The following is a 20,458-nucleotide window of genomic DNA, read 5'->3' as shown; positions in this document are numbered from 1 at the left end:
ATCTATTAAGCTGACTAGCTGTTATATAATGCTTTTGCACAAAAATCTGTATGGGAACCCATATTGTGCTGCCGAATAAAGGTAAATATTGAACATTCAGTGGATGGTGACTTTATTAAATGTAAATGTATTAAAGTATTTATCTAATATGAATACATAATGTGTGGTTACTCCTAGAGTGTTTCCTTCACAAGAATGGATATCTAATATGGATTCATAAAGATGATGCTCATACTGGCATCAATCAGAGAATGCTGGTATATGATGCATCTGTAGATTGAAAGCTTGTCTGAGCAGGGCATTCTTTACTGCTAATATCTCCTTTCTATAATTTACAAAATGCTGCAGAATATGTTAGTGCTCTATAAATATTACTAATAATAATACATATACTAATGCACATGTTATGCTTATTTCATGGATCTTGTGTTTTTCTTACAAAATATTTTTCCCCCTTATGAAAAGGCATATTTTCTGTGTTGATCCGAATACGGTCTAAAATGACTTGTTTATAAAAATCTGAATTATGGCTCCTTAGAATACACTCGGAAGGGACAGGTATTATAGTTTACACAGTGAAATAAGAGCAAACATATATTCCTAGTGCGCCCCCAACTGGCTGCATTTATGTACTGAGAATGATTTCACTGTCAAACAATTTAGAGATTAAACTAAGTGAAGGAATTTTCCTGGTCTGTGCACATGACTTCAATGCTACTGATTATTTGATTCTTTGCCATGAACTGAAATGTTATAGAACTTAAAATCTCTGAATACATCACTGTATTAAAGGGACACTATAGTCACCAGAACAACTACAGCTTATTGAATTTGTTCTGGTGAATAGAATCATTACCTTCAGGATTTTTGCTGTAAACACTGTATTTTCAGAGAAAAAGCAGTGTTTACATTACAGCCTAGTGATAACTGCACTGGTCACTCCTCAGATAGCTGTCCCTTCTTGGGTCATGGCTGCCTAAAATGCATCCAAACATGCAGTGTCTCCTCCCTCTGCATGCAGACACTGAACTTTCCTCATAGGATTCACTGATTCAATTAATCTCTATGAGGAGATGCTGATTGGCCAGGGCTGTGTTTGAATCATGCTGGTTCTGCCCTTGATCTGCCTCATTGTCAGTCTCAGCCAATCCTATGTGGAAGCATTGTGATTGGATCAGGCCACCTTTTCTGATGATGTCAACAGACAGCTTGTTTTTCTGAGGCAAACTGCATGCAGATCTACAGCTTCAGGCTTCAATACAGGAACATTTTGCTATATTTATGGAGGCACAAGGGGCCCAAGGGTGGTTTTAACACTATAGGGTCAGGAATACATGTTTGTGTTCCTGACCTTATAGTGATCCTTTAACATTCAACACAGATAAAGTACTGTTTATTAGTGCAAAGAAGATGTACCGTATATACTCGAGTATAAGCCGACCCGAATATAAGCCGAGGCCCCTAATTTTTCCCCAAAAAACTGGGAAAACGTATTGACTCGAGTATAAGACTAGGGTGGGAAATGCAGCAGCTACTGGTAAATTTCTAAATAAAATTAGATCCTAAAAAAAATATATTAATTGAATATTTATTTACAGTGTGTGTATAATGAATGCAGTGTGTGCGTATGAGTGCAGCGTGTGTGTGTATGAGTGCAGCGTGTGTGTGTATGAGTGCAGCGTGTGTGTGTATGAGTGCAGCGTGTGTGTGTATGAGTGCAGCGTGTGTGTGTATGAGTGCAGCGTGTGTGTGTATGAGTGCAGCGTGTGTATGAGTGTATGAGTGCAGTGTGTGTGTGTATGAGTGCAGTGTGTGTGTGTATGAGTGCAGTGTGTGTGTGTGTGTGTATGAGTGCAGTGTGTGTGTGTGTGTGTATGAGTGCAGTGTGTGTGTGTGTGTATGAATGCAGTGTGTGTGTGTATGAATGCAGTGTGTGTGTATGAGTGCAGTGTGTGTGTGTGTATGAGTGCAGTGTGTGTGTGTGTGTATGAGTGCAGTGTGTGTGTGTGTGTGTATGAGTGCAGTGTGTGTGTGTATGAATGCAGTGTATGAATGCAGTGTGTGCAGGGCCGGTGCAAGGATATTTGCCCCCCCCCCCCATATGTCCTGACCTCCCCTCCTCCTCCCTCAGTGGTCCTTACCTCCCCACCCCCGTGTTCCTTCACCCCCCTCCCCCAGTGGTCCTGACTCACCCCTCCCCTAGTGGTCCTTACCCTCCCCTCCCCTAGTGGTCCTTACCCTCCCCTCCCCTAGTGGTCCTTACTTCCCCCTCCCCTCCCCTAGTGGTCCTTATCCCCCCCCCCTCCCATAGCAGTCCTTATACCCCCCCTCCCTCCCATAGTGGTCCTTATCCCCCCCTCCCTCCCATAGCGGTCCTTATACCCCCCCTCCCTCCCATAGTGGTCCTTATACCCCCCCCCCCCTCCCACAGTGGTCCTTATACCCCCCCCTCCCACAGTGGTCCTTATACCCCCCCCCGTCCCACAGTGGTCCTTATACCCCCCCCCCGTCCCACAGTGGTCCTTATACCCCCTTTTTTTTTTATTATTATTTTTTTTATTATTATTATTTTTTATTATTATTATTTTTTATTATTATTTCTTATTTTTTTTTTTTTTTCGTCCCCCCTCCCTGCTTGATACATGGCAGGGAGGGGGGCTCTCCTTCCCTGGTGGTCCAGTGGCAGTTCAGTGTGGGGGAGAGGGGGACTGGCAGAGCTGTAACTTACCTGTTCTGCAGCTCCTGTCAGCTCTCTCCTCCTCCGCGCCGTCCGTGCAGCTCCTTCTATCAGCTCACACTGTAAGTCTCGCGAGAGCCGCGGCTCTCGCGAGATTTACACTGGGAGCTGACCGAGGTGCTGAACGGACGGCGCGGAGGAGGAGAGAGCTGACAGGAGCTGCAGAACAGGTAAGTTACAGCTCTGCCAGCCCCCCTCTCCCCCAGTCTGTATTATGGCAATGCAAATTGCCATAATACAGACCTTGACTCGAGTATAAGCCGAGTTGGGGTTTTTCAGCCCAAAAAATGGGCTGAAAAACTCGGCTTATACTCGAGTATATACGGTACATTAAAATATCAAGATATACTCTTAGCACATTACTTTCAACTGATTTTAAAGGAAGGGAAAAATCAGCAAAGCAATTATATGCACACATATAAACACAGCTATAGTATATATGTTAACATAGGCACATATTTTACCATGCTCTTACTCCTAAATAAAGAAGCATACTGATTTAACTCTTTCCCTTTGCAAATGATCAAAATGATATTTAAAACACATCTTTTATTTAAAGGGACACTATAGTCACCTGAACAACTTCAGCTTAATGAGGTTGTTTAGGTGAGTGCTACAGCTACCCGGAGCCTTTTTCTTGTAAGCACTGTATTTTCTGAGAAAATGCAGTGTTTACATTGGAAGCTTGGAACACCTCTTGTTGCAGTCAATCAGACGGCCACCAGAGGGACTTCCGAGTTCAGAGGCCCTAAAAAGGCCTCTCGTCCGATGCATTCTGGGTGAATGCATCAGACGGGCTATCAGCACACAAAGCACTGTGAACGCGCTTTGTGTGCTGACAGCCTGTCAGCACTGCTGTGGGCGTGGCTTCAGCTGACAGCTGAAGCCCGAACCCACAGGGATGCTGTCTGGCCACAATAGTGGTTGAAGGGAGTGGGGGGACGGACCTACTCTCCTCCCCCCCCCCCCCCCCCCGGCCCCCACCCCTGAGCGGTGAGTGGGGGCCCTAAAAATAAGGGTGGCACATACTGCCCCCCCGGCCCCCACCCCTGTGCGGCGGGTGGGGGCACTAAAATTATCAATAAGGGGGGACCTATTGTCCCCCCCCGGCCCCCACCCCTGTGCGGTGGGTGGGGGCCTTAAAATAAAAAATAAGGGGGGGACATACTGCCCCCCCCCGGCCCCCACCCCTGTGCGGCGGGTGGGGGCCCTAAAATTCACAATAAGGGGGGGGGACCTACTGCCCCCCCCCCCGGCCCCCACCCCTGAGCGGTGGGTGGGGGCCCTAAAATTCACAATAGGGGGGGGACCTACTGTCCCCCCCCGGCCCCCACCCCTGTGCGGCGGGTGGGGGCCCTAAAATTCACAATAAGGGGGGGGGACCTACTGCCCCCCCCCCGGCCCCCACCCCTGAGCGGTGGGTGGGGGCCCTAAAATTATCAATAGGGGGGGACCTATTGTCCCCCCCCGGCCCCCACCCCTGAGCGGTGGGTGGGTGCCCTAAATACAAAGGGGGTGGGGACCCTAGTTAACCCTCTCCCCCCCCCCCCCCCCCCAAAAAAAAAAACTTATCTCCCTACCTACCCCCTCACCCTAAAAATAATGAGGGGGGACCCTTTAACTAAAAACCTGTAAAGAAAAAAAAAATAAGATAAAAACAACTTACCATTCGATGTTTTCTTTCTTCTAAAATCTTCTTTCTTCAGCCCCAAAAAAGGCCAAATAAAAATCCATAATAACCGACGCAATAAAAAAAAAAAAAAAAAAACCCGAGCGCAAAAAAAATAATCCATCTTCACCCATGGAGGGCTCCGCGCAGACTGAGCTCCGCAGGGCGGGGGAAGGCTTATAAAGCCTTGCCCCGCCCTGCAATTAGGCTAAGAACACTCTGATTGGTGGGTTTAAGCCAATCAGAGTGCTCTTTGTCATTTTACAAGCGTGGGAAAGTTCTTTGGAATTTTCCCACGCTTGTAAAATGACACAGAGCAATGTGATTGGATGGCTTGAAATCCATCCAATCACAGTGCTCTTTGTCATTTTACAAGCGTGGGAAAGTTCTTTGGAATTTTCCCACGCTTGTAAAATGACACAGAGCACTGTGATTGGATGGATTTCAAGCCATCCAATCACATTGCTCTTTGTCATTTTACAAGCGTGGGAAAATTCCAAAGAACTTTCCCACCCTTGTAAAATGACACAGAGCACTGTGATTGGATGGCTTGAAATCCATCCAATCACAGTGCTCTGTGTCATTTTACAAGCGTGGGAAAATTCCAAAGAACTTTCCCACGCTTGTAAAATGACAAAGAGCACTCTGATTGGCTTAAACCCACCAATCAGAGTGTTCTTAGCCTAATTGCAGGGCGGGGCAAGGCTTTATAAGCCTTCCCCCGCCCTGCGGAGCTCAGTCTGCGCGGAGCCCTCCATGGGTGAAGATGGATTATTTTTTTTTGCGCTCGTTTTTTTTTTTTTTTTTTTTTAATTGCGTCGGTTATTATGGATTTTTATTTGGCCTTTTTTGGGGCTGAAGAAAGAAGATTTTAGAAGAAAGAAAACATCGAATGGTAAGTTGATTTTCTCTCATTTTTTTACAGGTTTTTAGTTAATGGTCCCCCCTCATTATTTTAAGGGTGAGGGGGGTAGGTAGGGAGATATTTTTTTTTTTTGGGGGGGAGGGTTAACTAGGGTCCCCCCCCCCTTTGTATTTAGGGCCCCCACCCACCGCTCAGGGGTGGGGGCCGGGGGGGGACAATAGGTCCCCCCCCCTTATTGATAATTTTAGGGCCCCCACCCGCCGCTCAGGGGTGGGGGCCGGGGGGGGGGACAGTAGGTCCCCCCCCCTTATTGATAATTTTAGGGCCCCCACCCGCCGCTCAGGGGTGGGGGCCGGGGGGGGGGACAGTAGGTCCCCCCCCTTATTGATAATTTTAGGGCCCCCACCCGCCGCTCAGGGGTGGGGGCCGGGGGGGGGGGACAGTAGGTCCCCCCCCCTTATTGATAATTTTAGGGCCCCCACCCGCCGCTCAGGGGTGGGGGCCGGGGGGGGGACAGTAGGTCCCCCCCCCTTATTGATAATTTTAGGGCCCCCACCCGCCGCACAGGGGTGGGGGCCGGGGGGGGGACAGTAGGTCCCCCCCTTATTGATCATTTTAGGGCCCCCACCCGCCGCTCAGGGGTGGGGGCCGGTAGGTCCCCCCCCTTATTGATCATTTTAGGGCCCCCACCCGCCGCACAGGGGTGGGGGCCGGGGGGGGACAGTAGGTCCCCCCCTTATTGATCATTTTAGGGCCCCCACCCGCCGCTCAGGGGTGGGGGCCGGGGGGGGGGGACAGTAGGTCCCCCCCCTTATTGATCATTTTAGGGCCCCCACCCGCCGCACAGGGGTGGGGGCCGGGGGGGGACAGTAGGTCCCCCCCCTTACTGATCATTTTAGGGCCCCCACCCGCCGCTCAGGGGTGGGGGCCGGGGGGGGGGCAGTAGGTCCCCCCCCTCATTGATAATTGTAGGGCCCCCACCCGCCGCTCAGGGGTGGGGGCCGGGGGGGGACAGTAGGTCCCCCCCTCATTGATAATTTTAGGGCCCCCACCCGCCGCACAGGGGTGGGGGCCGGGGGGGGACAGTAGGTCCCCCCCCCCTCATTGATAATTTTAGGGCCCCCACCCGCCGCACAGGGGTGGGGGCCGGGGGGGGACAGTAGGTCCCCCCCCTCATTGATAATTTTAGGGCCCCCACCCGCCGCACAGGGGTGGGGGCCGGGGGGGGGACAGTAGGTCCCCCCCCTCATTGATCATTTTAGGGCCCCCACCCGCCGCACAGGGCGGGTGGGGGCCCTAAATTATTATTGATAATTTTAGAAAGCGAGCTGAGCTGTCAGTCAGACAGCTCAGCTCGCGAACGCGCATTCCGCGCACATGCGCGGTAAAGCGCTCAGGTTCTTCATAGGGCGGCATTCAATGCCGCTCTATGAAGAACGCGATTGGTCCAGCGCGAAGCCGTCCCATTGGGCCCCGCGATTTCGTCATTTTGACGAAAAAGGGGGCGCGGCCTAGCGGGGAGCTCGGCGCTGGAACGGAGGTAAGTTTTTAATATAAAAACACCGATTTTTTTTTTTTAATGAATGAAAGTTCATATAAAAGCAAGAAGGAAGGCTGGGGGACCTGTCTTTCTTGCTTTTATATGGTGACTATAGAGTCCCTTTAAGCTGATAAATGCTAAATGTTTTTAAGAATTACAATTTCTAGAATTTAACATAACTTACAAACCTAGGCATCTATATAAAAGAGAGAGGGATGACATGCATTCATACATTCCTAGGCACATGCATGTACACACCCACACACACAGATACATAGTGACTCACCCCAAAGCGGATACATAATCCCTGACACACTCATATATGAATAAATATATACTATATGCAAATGGAACACACTACTCTCAGTGGGTAACTCCTCCCCACTTCACTATTTCTGTCTACTGTATTTATTTTTGTGTTTAATTCACAATGTATAAAATAATTCTGGAAAACTCTAGGTCCAAACTCTCTTTTTATTGTACTGTTCTTGTCCCAATTTTAAATAAACAATTATATGAAATATATGTACTATACATGTTAATAGTCATGTTCCTTTTTTCTACATATTTTTGGACCAGGTAGGTGGCTTCCTTGTGTTCTTACGCTCTTACATGGCTCTGTGTGCTGGGATGAAATAATTTGACATTCTATCCTCCAGGTGCTGCCAAAGGAGTCCCAGAGACCAGAGAAGAGTCGTGGTCAGCGCAGTTTGGTAGGGAACTCACTACCCAACTACTCCTCAAGCAGACTTTGAAGTAACATAATCACGAGGAGCAAAAGTAAAGACATGTTTAAGTGTCAACTAGCTACACCTGTCATCAAAGTCTGACAAGCAGGCTAAATAGTCTGTGCATGAACTGCAGGTACACTGGACGTGAAAATTATTTAATGCACAAGGACAAGAGGAGCATAACCAATGAAATCAGATGCGAAAAGTGAACAACCTCCATTAGCACACTTCATCAGCTTAAAAAACTGAAGTTCACAGAGGGAAATCACATTTTAGTTACACAATTCTCAAATATACAGTCTCAAAAGTTAATGCAGGCTTCAATTAGAACCTCGTGGTTCAATCTATCTGCAGAGTTGCTCCCGCTGTGCTGAACGCTCCTGGAGGAAGTCCAGCACCCAGGCAGACTATCTTCATTATAGATTCATGTTGCTTTCATACAGCGCAGCCCTTGCCCTCGCCAAACAGTCCTACTTTTCCTCTCTCATTAGTTCATGCTCCCGCAATCCCAGACGTCTCTTTGGCACTTTTAATTCCCTTCTCCGCCCTGCTGTGGCCACCCCCCAAACTAACCTTACAGCTGATAGCTTTGCATATTACTTTACTGACAAGATTGAACAGCTAAGGAAACAATTCTCCCCTCCTTGCCGTTCTCCTTCTCAACCACACATAAATCATGCTTTCCCTACCCTTCAGACTTTCTCCCCAGCTACTGAACAAGAGGTGGCTGCACTTCTCCATTCCTCTCGCCCCACCACTTGCCCACTTGATCCTGTCCCATCTCACCTCATCAGATCTCTCTCCCCTTGTCTTGTGCCTATCCTAACACACATCTTTAACTGCTCTCTCTCTTCTGGCACTGATCCTGCTGACCTTAAACATGCCACTGTAATACCTATCCTGAAAAAAACATCTCTTGACCCGTCCTCCCCCTCTAACTATCGTCCCATATCCCTGCTCCCTTACTCATCAAAGCTTTTGGAAAGACTTGTCTTTACCCGTGTGTCTCACTTCCTTAATTCCAACTCTCTCCTTGACCCTCTTCAGTCTGGCTTCCGCCTTCTCCACTCTACTGAGACCGCTCTTATCAAAGTGACTAATGACCTAATCTCCGCTAAATCCAAAGGTCACTACTCCATATTAATTCTCCTTGACCTCTCTGCTGCCTTTGACACAGTTGATCATGCTCTCCTCCTTCAAACTCTTCAATCACTCGGTCTCTGTGACTCTGTCCTCTCTTGGTTTTCCTCCTATCTCTCCCAACGCTCATTTAGTGTCTCCTTTTCCAAGGATACCTCCCCCCCTCGCCCTGTCTCGGTTGGAGTTCCCCAAGGCTCTGTCCTTGGTCCCCTTCTATTTTCTCTTTATACTGCCTCTCTTGGAAAACGTATTGCCTCTTTTGGATTCAACTACCACCTGTACGCTGATGACACTCAGATATACCTCTCCTCACCGGACCTCTCCCGGCCGTCCTGCAACGTGTCACTGCTTGCCTCTCTTCCATCTCTGACTGGATGTCGTCACGCTTTCTCAAACTTAACCTCTCTAAAACTGAACTCCTTGTCTTTCCTCCTCCTAATACTGATCCTCCTCTCTCACTCTCCCTTCAAGTCAGTGATATCCACATAAGTCCATCCCTACAAGCGCGCTGTCTTGGCGTCATACTTGACTCTGGTCTCACCTTTGAGTCTCACATCCAGTTTGTTGCCAAGTCCTGTAGGTTCCAACTCAAAAACATAGCCCGCATCCACCCCTTTCTTACGCAAGATGCTACCAAGGAGCTTGTCCATGCTCTAGTAATTTCCCGCATGGATTACTGTAACCCTCTCCTGATTGGTCTCCCCAAAAGCCGTACTGCCCCGCTACAGTCTGTAATGAATGCTGCAGCTAGACTGATTTTCCTATCCAGTCGGTCCTCTCACACCTCGCCCCTCTGCCAGTCCTTACATTGGCTCCCTGTATCCTATATGAGTCAATTCAAAGTGCTAACCCATACATTTAAAGCACTGAACAATTCCAGCCCCTCTTATATCTCTTCACTGATCCAGAGGTATGCCCCTCCTCGTACCCTCCGCTCTGCCCGCGACCACCTCCTGACCGCTGCTCGCACCCGTACGGCCAACTCGCGCTTGCAGGACCTCTCACGGGCGGCTCTCCTATGGAATAACTTGCCTACTGCCATCAGACTCTCCCCTAGTCTTCAATCATTTAAGAAGGGCCTTAAAACCCATCTCTTCAGGAAAGCGTATGGCCTCCCAGAGTAATCTCTCCCTTACATACCTGTCTCTTGCTCTCCTATGGGATAGTGCTTTGCTCTCTCCTCCAGCTCTGCTTCACTCCTACTTGATATTTCCTATCCTAATGTTTCTAATACCCCACCTCCTATAGACTGTAAGCTCATTTGAGCAGGGTCCTCTTCAACCTATTATTCCTGTAAGTTTTCTTGTAATTGTCTTATTTATTGTTACATCCCCCCGCTCAAAATATTGTAAAGCGCTACGGAATCTGTTGGCGCTATATAAATGGCAATAATAATAATAATAATAATCTAAAAAATGTGAGCTTTACAAAACAGAAATTTATAGCAGGTCTGCCATTTACCGTATATACTCGAGTATAAGTCAAATTTTTCAGCATATTTTTTTGTGCTGAAAAACCCCCACTCTGCTTATACTCGAGTTAATGTCTGTATTATGGCAACTTGCATTGCCATAATACAGACCAGGACCGCCGGGCTTGTAATGTTGGGGGCTGGCAGGAAGCATTTACTTACCTCTCCTGCAGCTCCTGTCAGCTCCCTTCTCCTCCGCGCCGGTCCGGTCAGCTCCACTGTAAGTCTCGCGAGACTTACAGAGGAGCTGACCGGACCGGAGGTGAGAGAAGGGAGCTGACAGGAACTGCAGGAGAGGTAAGTAAATGCTTCCTGCCAGCCCCCTCCTACACAGCCCATCTCCACTGGACCACCAGGGGATAAGATCCCCCCTCCCATGCCAGCTAACAAGCAGGGAGGGGGGACGAAAATAAATAAATAAAAAATAAACTAAAATATTAATAATAATAAAAAAATAATAAAATAAAAAAAATATTAATATAACAAAATGTTTTTATATTAAAATAATAATTAAAAAATAATAATAAAAATGCCCCCCCCCCCCACCCCAAACCAAGGCTCTGCATCACACACTGCACTCATTATATACACACACTGTAAATAAATATTCAATTAATATAATTTTTGGGGGATCTAATTTTATTTAGAAATTTACCAGTAGCTGCTGCATTTCCCACCCTAGCCTTATACTCGAGTCAATAAGTTTTCCCATTTTTGGGGGGTAAAATTAGGGGTCTCGACTTATATTCGGGTCAACTTATACTCGAGTATATATACGGTATATATTTTAGGTACCCAAAGCCAGTGTACTAAGAGGTAAATAAAATAAAGAAAACAAAATGGCAATTTTTCTATTTTTTTTTTTTTTTTACAATATCTCATCATCATGTATTTTGAAGTTGGTGTAAATGTTTTGCAACAAACTTAAGATGACATTAGTCTTGGAACAAAAAGGCATAATAAACTGCATTAAAAAAAAAAAAATGTTCATGTGGTGGATGCATTTGATAGGAAAACAAAATAATACTTACAAATAATTTACTCTTGTAAATGTACTTGCTTCGTCCACTTGAATCTTTCACCTCTTTGCTGAAGACTAGAGACATTTCAAATAGGAAAAGATGCCTCTCCCGGCCCTTTCGAATCAAGGTTTTAGGGTCCCATACTTGAAAGGACTCCTGCAGAATCAGTTCTCCCTGAGTTTCAATGTTTTCATCAAAACCTGTATCAAACAGGATATGCATAATGTAGTAACCATCTCAGAGATGTCCCGAATTATTCCCCCTCTCTATTATTAGCATCATGGTTTTATGATTGTGACCCAGTTTCTCCGGTAGGTTTTGCCTTTACTATTACACACATTACAGTGGATTCTTACCTTCCAACATGCTAAGATGCATGGCATCATTGGCTCTTTTGGGTACACTAAGCATCACCTCTAATCCATCTTTAATCTCCCCTTTTCCTTCTTCACAGCATGTTAACAGCTCCTAAATAAAAACATAAGATGATTAGCTACATTTCCCTCTGATCATAGGCAAAACTTACAAACATTATTTGTATTACATGGTAAAGACAATAAAATACATTCACATTATCCAGACAGAAATGTAAAAATTAACCCCTTAAGGACACATGACATGTGTGACATGTCATGATTCCCTTTTATTCCAGAAGTTTGGTCCTTAAGGGGTTAAAGCATGTCGATTGAAACTGCTCACCTATTAGAAATATATCTTGCCTGGTATTTATCCATTTCATCAAACCGAGAATATTATTTACCAATAAATCATTTTCTTACTATATTTCACTTTTCACTAAAAAGGCAGTGTTCACAGTACTCAGGCAGCAAGGACATTCTATAGATACCAGAACCACTACATATATCTACAGTGGTGTTGGTGACTAGTCCCTTTAAAACTGTTCCCATTTCAAAATAGTATCTTGTGCAGTATACTTCCATTTTACCAATCCTAGATAATTGCAAATACTTTACTTATTATATTGTACATGCAGAACTGCATTTATTAGCATTAATATTCAATATTTTGGGATGATTTATATGTTAAAGGAACACTCTAAACACAAAACCATCAGGCATGCTAGTGCCTGAACCATAACCAGCATGGGAATACTCTTTGCAACAGCACTCCCTGTGCGTCTGGGCATCTGACATAAAAATTAATAAACAGTAAATAATACAAGTAAATGTGCTGAGAGTTTTAATTACACAAAGGTTGAAAACATTTTCCTGTCATTTCCAATGTACAAATTATATCTAGACAGATTCGCATTTACACATTATGCTTTTATTCTGAAGTTGTTCTGTTTTTTTTTTTCTTCCCTGCATTAGTTATCTGCTTTCGTTTCAATGTTTTGAGAGAAAGAAAAGCTGTGTGCTTTGCAATCTTACCGTAAAAGGACAATATTAGAAAAAAACTATTTGAAATAAAGGATGTGATGGGTAGAAAGTGGAAATGTTGTGTAAACAAATGGGCAGTATGAAAACTGGATATTTAATGCACTAAACCAATATATTACTTCTTTATGAATCGTTCACACTTGAAAGTAGCAACTATCCTTCTGGATGTATAAATGGTTTACATAAATACAATGGTCTAAAAAAAAAACACAAATGCTTAAACTAGTTTATTTCCTTGGGATAATCACGGATTACCTTTAAAAGAAGCTGATACTTTGTTATCCTCTGTACTGGCTTGATAAGGTAAGAGGAGATTGAGTTGGCCAATTCATGACGATGTTGAATTTCCTGCGGAGGTTACAGAGAGGTTAAATAGCTCACATTTCGCAGTCAGTAAGATCAGTATCATTGAGCGGCTACGTTTTATGCTAAGTATTTCAGATTTCACATGATAATGAATTTCTCCCAGAATGACTTCACAAACAGCACACAATATTTAAAGGGACTCTATAGGCATAGTATGTCCGTGCAGGTTTTTTTTTTTATGAAAACTGACTAGTAACACCTCTTGTGGCAGTCACTTAGCCGGCCAATAGAGGTACTTCCTGGGCCAGTGCTGCACATTCAGCATCTCAACGTTCTGCATGGAGGCGTTAAACGTTCATCATAGAGATGCACTGATTCAATGCATCTTTAAGAGGAGATGCTTACTGGCCCAGAACAGCAATTTGCCGTGCATGCACAATAGCCTCCTAAGGCTTGGATTTGCAGAGATCATCAATTTTGATGTTCCCTGCTTAGGGGGCAGAGCCAGCCATGACAGAACTGGAATAAAGGTAAAATGTAACCCTTTTTAACGGGGGCAATGAGAGGGGGGCGGCCATCTAAAATGCATTTTTAACACTGCTGTGTCCAGCATACAAGTTTTTCTAACACTGAGACAGCAAATTAAAGTAATTGAAGGTGTTCTAAATCCTAGATTTGCTTAAATGTTTGATGAAACTGGCAAGGTTATTTACTGAAGTGAGGATTGAAAGTGAATTCAAACTCAAAGTGAAACGTTTATGTATATTTTAACTATGTCTGAATCCCCTCAAATACACTGAATTCATCATATATCATAGAGATACATGATGAATTCAAATGAAACTATAAAGATTTACTTACCTTACCTCCATTCCAGCGCCGCCATGTCCTTAGTGTACTCTTCACGTTACTCTTCACGTAACAACCACCTTCAGTCTGCTCGCGTTTAGCCTAATGACTTATCTGATTTGCCCTGTTTGGCAAAGCCTCTTCCATCTGAATGGAAAGAAGTCCATCATGCCGCCGTTCCTGCGCTGTGGTTGCTATATGAGGAGAGCAGAAGGACTGCCTGTGGGAGGTCTTTTCTGCCCTCCCTGGTCAGTCAAATCATCAGGTTTGGCTACTCTGTCCTAAAATTTGAAATTCACTTTGGTAAATACCCTGTTGATATTAAGAGATTTGGGAAGTTTAGGCATTATGTGAAGAAGTCAGGTGCTAGTACTTCTCACACATGTCTCTCAACTTGTACATTATAAATGTTTACATGAAAAGGACTATGGCAATAACACATTTCACAGATATGAAATTCTGTTAAACATGACCATTTAATGGGAAGTAAACAGGTGCTGAAGGTACGAGTTTAAATCTTTTCACGTCATGAATGTATACATAGATGGCATCATTTGTTTGTTCTTGATTTAATTTAAAATCATTAAATGTAACATATAATTTTAAAAATAACAAGTGTTTATTTTATATAAGCAAAATGTTTTTAAATTGCAGCCAATGCATGTTACCTCCTCCCAATATACACATATAATAAAGCTTTAAATCGTACTACCATCTTTTTTTCTAAGCATATATGTTACCATGCATGAAATCTATACAGTATGCATTCACAAATAATGCAAGGAGATAGCATGATGAACATGCACAGAATAGGAGAGGTGTTAGTCAGATTGTTTTCCAGTAGATAAGTGGTGCTGCAGCAGAAAGATTAGACTGCCCAGAATATCCAATGAATATGGGGAGGAAGTAAAACCATACGTAACATCTTTAAGGCAGTGGTTTAAAACTTTTTTTCCCACAAAGTATGAGAAAAGTAAAACTTACATCAAAATATGGTCCCGCTTGTTCTAAGATCACTTGTGTGGAATCCGGCTTATTTTTGCAGTAAGAAACATACATCTGAAACTTGTCAGCCTGAAAGAAATAAAGAATAGTATCCATAAAGCACAAAGGAATATAGATGGCCAGTTCAGCCGTTCTAGTTTTTCCAATCATATTCAAAGTTGTTCAAATATTCAGTTACACACACAACTTACGTCTTGATTATCCACATCTGCATTCCACTTTAAATTCTCCTGTAGTTAAAACAATTACTTCCCCACCCCCTCTATAACAGAAATATTACCTAACAAGTGTCATACATTGATTTCTGCGAGTATCTTTGCCACGTTATAAAATAATAATAAATAAATAAAAAGTCTCAGATGATTACCCAAGTGACAAAACAGTGTCCAACATCTTCAGGTAACTGCTCATATTTCTCCAGCTCCTTCAAAAATATACTAGGGGAGGAAAACAAACCAAATAAATGTTTAATATATACATATTCATAATATGTTGAGGTTTTCTATGTATTTATTTTTCATCAACAGTTTTTCTCCAACTCTACAGAACGGTGATAAAGGTCAGCTTTGCATCTTCATGCACCAATCTTTTTTTTTTTTTTATGAAATACTGGAAAGAGGTTGATACATTGGCCAAACACACATAATTTGGTATGGAGATCTGGCTGATTTATAAACTTTTCTGTACTCTTTCAATAATAGGTTACAGAATGTTCATATTTGCCAGATTGAATTTCTTTATATTCTCTAAACAGATAAAGTAGAAATCACCCTTGACCAAAACGTTTCAAAAGTAATTTTTTGTTAATGGAAACTGGCAAAAGACATGCAGCCATCACTCAAAGCGAGTGAATAATGTTTGGGGCCATTTACGAGAAACAAGAGGAATAATGTTTTAGTTAGTGTTTTTTTTACCATACATCCTTGATAATGATATTAAGAAAATTCATGAGAAAGGTCAACATTCAGCAGTCATCCTTGAAATATATCTTAAAGGGACACTATAGTCATCAGAACAACTACACACTCCTCAGATGGCCACTGGAGGGGCTTCCTGGCTCAGGGCTGCACAGTAAGCAGCCCTGACGTTCAGCGTCCCCACGCTCTGCATTGATTCAATGCATCTCTATGAGGAGGTCCCGATTGGCCAAAATGGCATTTGGCCCCGTCCCGATTTTAGCCAACCCAATGCTTCCCTTATGGGAAGTCACAAAGGGGGTGTAGCCAGCACCAGCGGACCCGTGCAGCGCTGGAAATAGGAGACTTTTAAACTTTTATAGGGGGGCTAGGCCACCTATTTGGTGTGTTAAACACTATAGGGTCAGGAATACATGTATTGATACTTACATGTCTGGACCAATATGCGGTAAACAAAATACCAACATAAACCCAAGGCTGTGGCCAGGCAGTTAATATTGCTAATGACACTTCTATTGAGAGCTTTACTAAGCACTATTTTGACCAAGCTTCATGATGAGATTAGATATCAAGGATAAATACACTATTATAGGAGTGTTAAACCAGGACCATTTTTTGTTACTAAATTTATTTGCCACTATAACCAAATTATTTAGATTAAGAATCCTTATTGGGTAGTTCCAAAGCAGAATTCATGGCTAAAGTTGATAAACCCTGAACACCTAATTTGAAAAACTTGTTGGCTCTTCGTAAAAACCTGCATAACACAGTATTAATACTATTCTCTTACAACTTCAAAGAGGTCATTTCAATCAGTCGGTAGTCAGAAAAGACGTATCATGTGTGAACTGATGTTTCATGATAAGAGCGTGTTCACATCATTAATCAATATTAAAACCTACCACATTACTTGTAATAATACCCATCAAGTGTACCTGCGGAAGTGTTGTTGTGATCTTCAATACGTTAGATAAACCTGTAGGACTCTCTACAGTGGACAGAAAATATATTTCCCTACATATTCGTACGTTTTACTGTGCAGACTCCAAAACGTATTTCATCATAGCTCTGGATTTTATCACATGCAGAAAGAAGTAGTGGCTTGCTTAGTACAGAAAATAAATTGATATAAAAATTGGAAACACTTCGTCCTAGACGTTACAATGAGGACATTTATTTACAAGACAAAAGCCTGAATGGTATCGGAAAACAGAGTTATCCTGTAATTAATAAGAATATATAGCCCGTGAAAGCATTATATTCTTAATTCTACAATGGCGGTCGACCACAAGATTCATTGCACTTTAGCTTATCAATGGGAAAACGTAATTGTGCCCAGGTGCCAGCATTATTATAATTGTCACTATGAGCACAACATTGCAAGGCCAGTCAGTGCCTTAAAATCTTACTCCAGAAGCAATATTGTGGTCGACTCTTTGTTTTTATTATTATACAGATTCACACCATTTCCCGTCTATGAAGATCACTCACTTGTTATGGAATTCATATATGTCCTGCATGTTTCCAAAGATAATGTGCTCTTTGTTTACAATGCCAGGTGGGATTTCTTCAACTCCGCTTGTCATTTCCCACAGATAAGTCTGCAAACACATCAAGGAAAGACAAATTGCCAATATGAAAATTAAGTCACCTGCCAAAAGCATTGCTAAAATAAAATTTCTGGGGAGAATCAAATCTTTTTGGCGGTGACGGGGTTTGCCAAAGAATACAGTCCACTAGTTTTTACAGTTGATATTGTGATTCAATAAAAACACTGAATGGCACTTTTGAGCATATAAATGATAAGCCTATGGTTTTAACGTCATATAGACATTATTTCACAAGTACAGTTACTAAATAGGACACTGGAAGAAATTTTGAGTGATAGAACCCAGAAGTAGTCACTGGAGGACCATTGGCACCCAGCAGGATCAAAACGTAAACCAATGCTTAGAGTAGCCTTTTAAATGTTTTGCTAATTGGTTATGTGCAAAAAAAAAATAATTATAAAAAAATTACAAAAATCTATGTTCTCTGCAGAAAAGGCAGGTGATGTGTAATAATATGCTTTTAATTTTAGCCACTTACTGACAAGTCATTAGAAAAACCTTATTACAGTAATGCAGCATTAGTATATAATTTGACAATAAGGAGAGAATACCAGCAAACATTACAACCTAAATATACTGAATACTACAAATCAGTAACTGCAAAACATTACATCCCTCTGACACAATCTTTTTATTGTTTTGTTTATTTGTTTTTTTACTTTTATCTACTATTGCATCACTGAAACGTCTGTCCAACGTAATTTGCCCACTGGATTCATATAAATATTCCAGTATATTTAGCAGTCATCTCTCACACCATTCACAATCAGGAAAGCAGCAAGGACAGTAGGTTTCAGTAGGAACAATTACATTGCTATCAAATCAACTTAAAATCACACTAAAGGAACATTGTGATATGTGTATTTGGTGTTTTTTTCAAAGATCTGAAAAGGACAAAACTTAGACGAAAATGCATAAATTGGAAAACATCTTCAATCTTCACCGTCACTATATATTGGTGTAAAATTGCAATTACCTAGAAAATGTACTCTCCCAAGTAAATACAAAACAAAACACACATATACATCCCCCCAAGTAACATGATATACTGAAAATTCATTAATTATTAAAAAATAACTTACATCCATGCATTCCCGGAGATCTCTGACATATGCTTTCTCAGTCTGAATAAGTTCAGCCATAATGAACCTAACATACAAGAAAATGTATCCATTAATTGGCAAAAAAGCAATTTGTAATCTGACATATTCTACTGTATTTTAAAAAGTATTCCTACCTAGTAAGAAAGAACACAACAAAAGGAAAAACAAAAACAAAAAAACATTGGGCCACTAAAGGATTTTTGCACGAGGGTAGCAAATCTATTTTCATAGATGGCATCAATATCAAATCCTTAACATAAATTGTGCACATGGTTATCTCTGGTTTAGATCACTTTCAAAGGACCACTATAGTCCCCCAGACCACTTCAGCTTAATGAAGTGGTCTGGGTGCCAGGTCCCCCAGGTTTTAAACCTACAGTGGGTAATACCACTGAAGGGTTAATCCAGCCTCTAGTGGCTGTCTTCCTGACAGCCGCTTCTGAATGCGAAAATCACATTCAGCGTGCAGAACGTCCATAGGAAAGCATTGAGAAATGCTTTCCTATGGGTGTTTTTAATGCACGCGCGGTTATGGCCGCAAATGCGCATACCGCTCCACTCGGGAGCTGACGTCAGTGTGGGAGGAGAGGTCACCAGCGCCAAAGGAGCCCAGCACCAGATTAAAGTAAGTAGCTGAAAGGGTTTTAAACCCTTCAGCCCAGCAGGAGGAGGGGCCCCTATGGGTGGGGTGGGGGAGGACTTAAGGGTTATATAGTGTCACTGTAGTGATCCTTTAAGTTAGGAGACAGAAATCCAGAAAGCTTCCAAGCAAAATTTCAGGCAGATATAAATATTTCTTTTCAAACAGAATCTTGACTAATAATGTGTCATTTTCTGCTTTATATCACATACTTTATGGAATTTATTTATTTAAAACCAGTTTGTTGCATGTCTATAAGTACAAAAAATATTTTTGCTGTTCTACTGAATATATACAGCAGATTGAGTAACTCCAATCTTAAGGTCATGTTGGGTAAAATACACTTATGTAGGTCTACTCTTGCACACAAAAAGAGTGATAGCAATGTAAAACAATTTGTAATAACTGTGATGCAAGAAGTGTTATAGATTGGCAGACTGTACACATTGGAATTCTGAGCAGTTGCCTATGATAATAGAAAGCTATCTGATCTAATTTCTTCAGGCTTAGTGAAATTCCAGTTAAAGCACAAAACAAAGTAGTATTCAGTAGACAAATTACTGGCTTTAAACAAGCAGGGTTACGAAATCCAAGAAGATGATCCAGTACTAATATCTGATGAACTAATGATGAAGACAAATGTACTATAAATTAAAGAGATTGAAAACAAATTATCTACCACTTTTAAAAAATGTGTTACAGGGTATACACAGAATGTTTGGTAGAGGTATGGAATTGTAATAGGCAAGGTTTCTCGTATATAGTTGCGTCTTCAAAGTGTTCTTCTTGGTACCAGTATTACCTGAAAACCCACTTACAATAGACAAAGCTTTTTATCGGCAATGAAAATCAGGAACAAATATTACAATTTTGCATTTGCCTAAAAAATTAAATAAATATGAGGAAGCAGTGTGCCATACTTGGACCAAAACATTGCTTATCAAAACACTTGCTTTCATACATCTAATGCATGGATTAAGCTTTGCCATGAGGATCTGGTTGGCTTCATTAGTAAACATTGTTTTGCCTATGTACTATTTGTTTAGATGTATTTAATGGTGTGTTTAGTGTTTAACATTCAGTGTAACCCAAATGTCATTTCTTACGTTAAGATTTCTGTCTTTGCACATTTAGCTTTCACTTTCCATTTAGAGCATTCTTTGCAGAAATTCAAACTCAGAGTACATAAAGGTGTACTACAGAGACGTAATTATTATTATTCTCTGTAGTACACCTAGGATCTGGTTGGCTTCATTAGTAAACATTGTTTTGCCTATGTACTATTTGTTTAGATGTATTTAATGGTGTGTTTAGTGTTTAACATTCAGTGTAACCCAAATGTCATTTCTTACGTTAAGATTTCTGTCTTTGCACATTTAGCTTTCACTTTCCATTTAGAGCATTCTTTGCAGAAATTCAAACTCAGAGTTCATAAAGGTGTACTACAGAGACG

General features: G+C 42.3%; 1 protein-coding gene across 4 annotated transcripts in view; it reads right to left on the bottom strand.

Annotated features, from left to right (window-relative positions):
• Positions 1-20,458, bottom strand: part of TRIO (trio Rho guanine nucleotide exchange factor) — a 297,012-nt gene that overhangs the window by 93,475 nt on the left and 183,079 nt on the right. For all 4 annotated transcript variants that reach the window (XM_063451950.1, XM_063451954.1, XM_063451955.1 and 1 more), the window contains exons 24-30: positions 18,345-18,411; positions 17,144-17,253; positions 15,103-15,172; positions 14,715-14,804; positions 12,831-12,923; positions 11,532-11,643; positions 11,185-11,375 (exon numbers count right to left, since the gene is read on the bottom strand). In XM_063451950.1, the coding sequence (XP_063308020.1) occupies positions 11,185-11,375; positions 11,532-11,643; positions 12,831-12,923; positions 14,715-14,804; positions 15,103-15,172; positions 17,144-17,253; positions 18,345-18,411 (733 nt within the window). The remainder of the gene's footprint in view (positions 1-11,184; positions 11,376-11,531; positions 11,644-12,830; positions 12,924-14,714; positions 14,805-15,102; positions 15,173-17,143; positions 17,254-18,344; positions 18,412-20,458) is intronic.

This window comes from Pelobates fuscus, chromosome 4, assembly GCF_036172605.1.
Source record: "Pelobates fuscus isolate aPelFus1 chromosome 4, aPelFus1.pri, whole genome shotgun sequence".
In the NCBI taxonomy this organism is placed as follows: Eukaryota; Metazoa; Chordata; class Amphibia; order Anura; family Pelobatidae; genus Pelobates; species Pelobates fuscus.
The sequence above is the reverse complement of the archived record's forward strand: the minus strand, read 5'-3'. Positions and strand labels throughout refer to the sequence as shown.